Source organism: Vitis riparia, unplaced genomic scaffold, assembly GCF_004353265.1.
Source record: "Vitis riparia cultivar Riparia Gloire de Montpellier isolate 1030 unplaced genomic scaffold, EGFV_Vit.rip_1.0 scaffold669_pilon_pilon, whole genome shotgun sequence".
NCBI lineage: Eukaryota > Viridiplantae > Streptophyta > Magnoliopsida > Vitales > Vitaceae > Vitis > Vitis riparia.
The window spans coordinates 38,002-43,277 of record NW_023269730.1 but is presented as its reverse complement, the minus strand read 5'-3'; the positions used below and the strand labels follow the sequence as shown (position 1 = coordinate 43,277).

Sequence of the window (5,276 nt, the reverse complement as noted above, 5' to 3'; positions counted from 1 at the left end):
TCTAGGATATATTAGGAAGCATTAATTAAAAATAAATCACGTTAATTGATGAAAAAATATAGTAAGTAGGAAACGGTATGAAAACATAGTTACAATAAATAGGCTAAACAACAGTAAGAAATGTCAATATTATCAATTAAGTCCATATCTCCCCTTTATATTTTGTTAAGTTATACATATATCCATTTCAAATGGGTGTAAAAAATATCCACATTAGACTAACTTTCCCACCTGCTATAAATGTTATATTTAATGGCACCTAAAAAACTGATGCAAATATCCAAACTATCAACCACCAAGTGTACCATTGTGGTGGTAGGTTTTCAACATGTGGCAACCTATTAAAAAATGTAATAACTCCATCAACCAACCACATACATATGTTAGTATATATTTGGAAGGGAACATATTGTAAGGAGCTTGGAGATTGAACGAGGTCTGCTATATGTTGGAGAACAGGTTACAAAAAACATCTAGAAGACAAATCTTCAAGTCAAGCTGCATCACACTTGGACTTTCCATTTTAACGGTATGATCTTTAACTCAATAAAGATTAGGTAAACAAATCCATAATACATTTTTTAAGCTGAATGCCCTCATCTTTCCAATGGATGGGGAAATATTCCCAAAACCTAATAGTGATTTTTAAATGGTATGTAATGATGTTAAAGAGTTTGGATTTTGATTGTCTATAGCACATTGTTAGTAATATGCATCAGTGATCTGTTGAATCAGTGTGTAGTGGTTGAATAATTTCTCATTACGCGTAGAGATAACCTTCGACAAATTGTTTTCACCAATCGGGTTTAGTAGACATAATTTGACAATTAGGATTGTGTTCAACTAAGAAAAGGTACAGCTATATATTTGACAATATTGACCTCCCATACACCTAAACAAGGTCAGAGCAACAAGGTGAAAATCTACAAGGAGGGGCAAGTTTAATTTCAAATGATTGGATGGATTTTAATGAGATTGGAGTTAGGACATGCATGTGGTTGACTTGAGATGTATAGAAAGTTAATGTTGAGGCTATGCAGATTAAGGCAAGATTGCCAAAAGGGAGCTCTAAATAATTTTCTTATGGGCTTTCCCCCAATCAGACATGATTCCAGCACAATGACATTATTATCTGATATTGAAGAATAGTTGACATTAATTTATTTAATATAAGTGATTCATGTTGGCTTTAAAAATCACACTATCATCAAAATTATAGGGTAATACATATTCAACTGACTTAAAAGGAGAGAATCAACCTTAAGAAATGTGTATTATTGACTCCCAATATGGGGTAAGTTTGGAATAAGTTTGGCGGCGTACCCAAAAGCTTCCATGCTTTTAGATAGAATTATATAAAAGTGATTTTCCATGTTTTTAAAGAATGTGCATGAGAGGTATTAATTATTGTGACTTCCAAACTCCTTGAATATGGCAACTAAGATTAATGATGGAATTTTTGTTAACATAGTATGCCTAAATAGGGCAACATTCTAATGTTCTGATAAGGAATGAAGGCCTTAATGAAATGAACAACGAAAACAAACAATTAGCTACTCTGTTAACATATTATAACAGTGAACATGTAGCGGTCGACCGGTTAAATAAGACCGGTTGATACATTTTCTCAACCGGTAGACACTGCCAAAATTTTTAAGCAGCACCAAATGCATCCGGTTAATTTGTAGGTCAACCACTTTATTCCACATTATAATAGCTTAGAGTAAGGGAAGAGAATAGATTCGGTTTACGAGGAACCAAACAATTGAACCGATTGTTTTTTTATGCTCATCAAGACCAACAACACCATCCCCTACCACTAAAAAGTTGGACAATCTGAAATATTGTTCTTGCACAAGGACCTCCAAAAGCACTACAACCTTAGCCTCAATAGAAGAACCATGTCTAGGAAGTTGACTTTAACTATTCCTTCACTTGGTTGTCTAAGGTCAATTTAAATTATGGTGCGTTTCTGTATAGATGTCAGACGTCGATCATTGTCTAACGCCATCTTTTTAGGGTATTGGTGTCACATTTGCATTTTCACAAGTTATTTCCTCAACATAATGATTTTTAAGTGATATTTAATGATTTAAAAAAGTTTTTCTTATGATTGTGTATAGCATACAAGTATCAATTTTGCAACATATGACCTTTTAAATTGAAAATCATGGGGAAATTATCACGTGTGCAGTCTACACCGGTTCTATAATTTCTCAAATTCTCAATTTTTATCCAAAAATGAGAATAGATGATGTTGTCGAATTCAGTTTATCTTCAAGTATGCAATCAATTGATACAAAAGTGATACGATAATTTGTTAAAGTATTATTGGGGCATTTTTTTACGTTATTTATGTAATGTAGCTGATGCAATCGATGAAGGAGAAAGCAATCAAGCGGAAGTTTGAAGTGAAGGAGGAGGACGTCGTCAATGATGATGCATATATCGGTGGCACTTACCATCTGGGTGGAAACGGTTTGAAAGAGAAGGTGTTGAAGGGTATTTCAGATGAAGAAGTCTACAAATTGCAATTCGATTGCATAGATGAGGCTGAAACATTTTACAACATGTTAGCAAAAGTAGCCGGATTTAGTATTCGAAAAGATGATTTGAAGCGAGACAAGAATGGAGATATAATATCTCGAAAGTGGGTGTGTTCTAGAGAAGGACAGCGAGTGACAAAGTTTATTGAAAATGATAAGTGACAGCGTGAGCCATGATCATTGACTAGAGTTGGATGTGAAGTTGCATTTCGTGTAGGCTTGAATAGGAAAGATGGAAAGTGGATTGTAAAGGAATTTATAGGAGATCATAATCATAATTTGGTTGATGCTATCAACACACAATTCCTTTGGTCTCATCGAACAATAAGTAATCCAGATAAGGCACAAGTTGATGTTTTGCATAAAGTATGTGTTAAAACCACACAAATTATGGACTATATGGTCAAACAATTAGGGGGACATCAACACGTTGGTTTCACACAAAAAGATATGTACAATCACGTTGATGCAATGCATAGAATTGAAATTAAAGATGGTGATGCGGAAGCCGTGTTGGCTTGCTTATGTGGAAAGACAGAAATTGATTCTTTTTTTTTTTTTTTTATAAATTCAACGTCGATGAAAAAAGTCGACTAACAAACTTGTTTTGGGCTGATTCAACTGCTCGAATGGATTATGCGTGTTTTGGGGATGTCTTAGCATTTGATACAACGTATAGGACAAATGCCTACTAGTATTGTTGGTTGGTGTTAATCATCACCACCAAACTGTGGTATTTGGTAGTGCGTTATTGATAGATGAAAGTGTTGGTAAGTATGAATGGGTGTTGGAGACATTTCTTATTGCAATGATGAATAGGAAACCCATATCCGTAGTAACTGATGGAGATAAAGCTATGCGTAAGGCAATTAAAAAAGTACTACCCCATGCTTGTCATCGCCTGTGTTCATGGCATTTGCAACGAAATGCATTCACGAATGTGCATATTAAGGACTTCACAAGCATTTTTGCAAGGTGCATGTTCATGCGTGGGAGTGCGGAAGAATTTGAAAAGGTTTGGCATCAAATGGTTGAAAATTTGGGTCTTAATGAGAATCGTTGGGTCACCGAGATTTATAGGAAACGTAAACGATGGGCTGAGGCGTATTTACGTGGAAAATTCTTTGCAGGGATGAGAAGCACACAAAGGTGTGAGAGTATGAATGCATATTTAAATAGATTCTTAAAAATTTGTTTGTGACTATATGAGTTTGTACAACAATTTGATAGGGCGATATTGAGAATACGGCAAAACGAGGCAAAGGCGGACTTCGAGTCGAACAATTCCTCACCCGTGCTTTCAACCAAGCTATCCATACTTGAAAATCATGTTGCGACGGTATACACGAAAGAATCCTTCCTTAAATTTCTGGAGGAGATGAAGAATGCAGAGTTATTCTTTGTGGTAGGCCTTGTAAGTGATGTTTCAATGCGGGCATACACATTATCTAAGTTTAGACACCCGAACTTGAAATGGGAAGTCCAATTTTCCTCGAATATTGTAACATTAAAATGCTCGTTCATGATGTATGAGTCAATTGGCATCCCTTGTTGCCACATGGTTGTTGTTATGAAGGTGGAGCATTTAGAAGAGATTCCTAAGTCATGTATTTTGAAAAGGTGGACAAAGTTAGCAAAGATGCATACAAGATTAGCACTGGAGAATCAGACGGATAACAACATGGATTGGTTTGTACGATATGGTTCATTGAGTTCGATGTGCAATAAGCTCTCCTACTATGCGTCTGATACGTCATCTTCATTTCTAGAAGCGAAAAATGAAATAGAAAATTTGACGATGAGAATGGAGGAACTCTATAACAGTAATTTGAAAGGGAAGAAAGTAGCGGGAGATGGAGCAACAATTCGAAACCAAGTTCGTGATCCAAATATTGTGAAGACCAAAGGAAATCCAGGCAAAGTTGCAACAAATTTTCAAAAAGGAAGACGATGTAGTCGATGTAAAAGAGTGGGTCACACAATTCGAACGTGTACAGAATCTAGAATCCCTCAAAATAGTCATCAGCGTCAGATGGTATGTTAGATTTAGTAATGAACTGCCGCAAATATGAACCTGTTTAGCTATACTTACATAAATGACTAACATAATTGTTTTCATGGCATTATGAGTATGTAGCAGGAAAGCAATTTGTCTTCTCAATGTGACATTCAAATGGAAACGATGCCTTCAACAAATTCATCAGTTGACATGTTTGCAACCTTACCTGTATGTATAATTGCCTTGTTATAAAAGAACACAAACAGTGATAACATCAAATTCAACAAGAATGGATAACACTTACTAGTTGAAAATGCAGGGAATGCGAGGGGAGCATTTGTCGAATGACCAATCTGACATATATATAGATTATGGTGAATTTGGCAATGTAAGCTTGGGAATAAAAAATGACTTTTGAGATGAATTTGATCTATGCATTATTTAATGATTTGGCTGGAATAATTGGAATGACATAGGACAGTTGAATTTTTACAATGGAATGTGCATGTGCAGATAACAGGATTTCAGCAATATGGACAAACAATGACAACACCATGGGAAGGTGGGGATCTAAACAAATATCCAAATGAGAAAGATATGCAACCTTTTTATTATTCGTTAAAGGAGTAAGAAATGCAGGTATTAAATCAGTATATATATTAATGTACGTTGTCACTTTGCAAAATATGTACTTTTAACTTAAGTATGTGATGGAAAGGCTAAATTCCAAT

At 35.2% G+C, this 5,276-nt stretch overlaps 2 protein-coding genes across 2 annotated transcripts; both read left to right on the top strand.

Annotated features, from left to right (window-relative positions):
• The first annotated feature begins 470 nt into the window (after positions 1 to 470).
• On the top strand, positions 471 to 2,933 carry LOC117910242 (protein FAR1-RELATED SEQUENCE 12-like). Its single transcript, XM_034824326.1, has 2 exons — positions 471 to 529; positions 2,367 to 2,933. Exon 2 carries the CDS (start codon positions 2,370 to 2,372, stop codon positions 2,706 to 2,708), a length of 339 nt encoding a protein of 112 aa, XP_034680217.1. The 5' UTR covers positions 471 to 529; positions 2,367 to 2,369; the 3' UTR covers positions 2,709 to 2,933.
• A 424-nt stretch (positions 2,934 to 3,357) lies between these two features.
• Positions 3,358 to 4,590, top strand: LOC117910246 (protein FAR1-RELATED SEQUENCE 7-like). Its single transcript, XM_034824329.1, has 3 exons — positions 3,358 to 3,695; positions 3,777 to 3,960; positions 4,123 to 4,590. Exons 1-3 carry the CDS (start codon positions 3,358 to 3,360, stop codon positions 4,588 to 4,590), a joined length of 990 nt encoding a protein of 329 aa, XP_034680220.1.
• Positions 4,591 to 5,276: the final 686 nt, after the last annotated feature.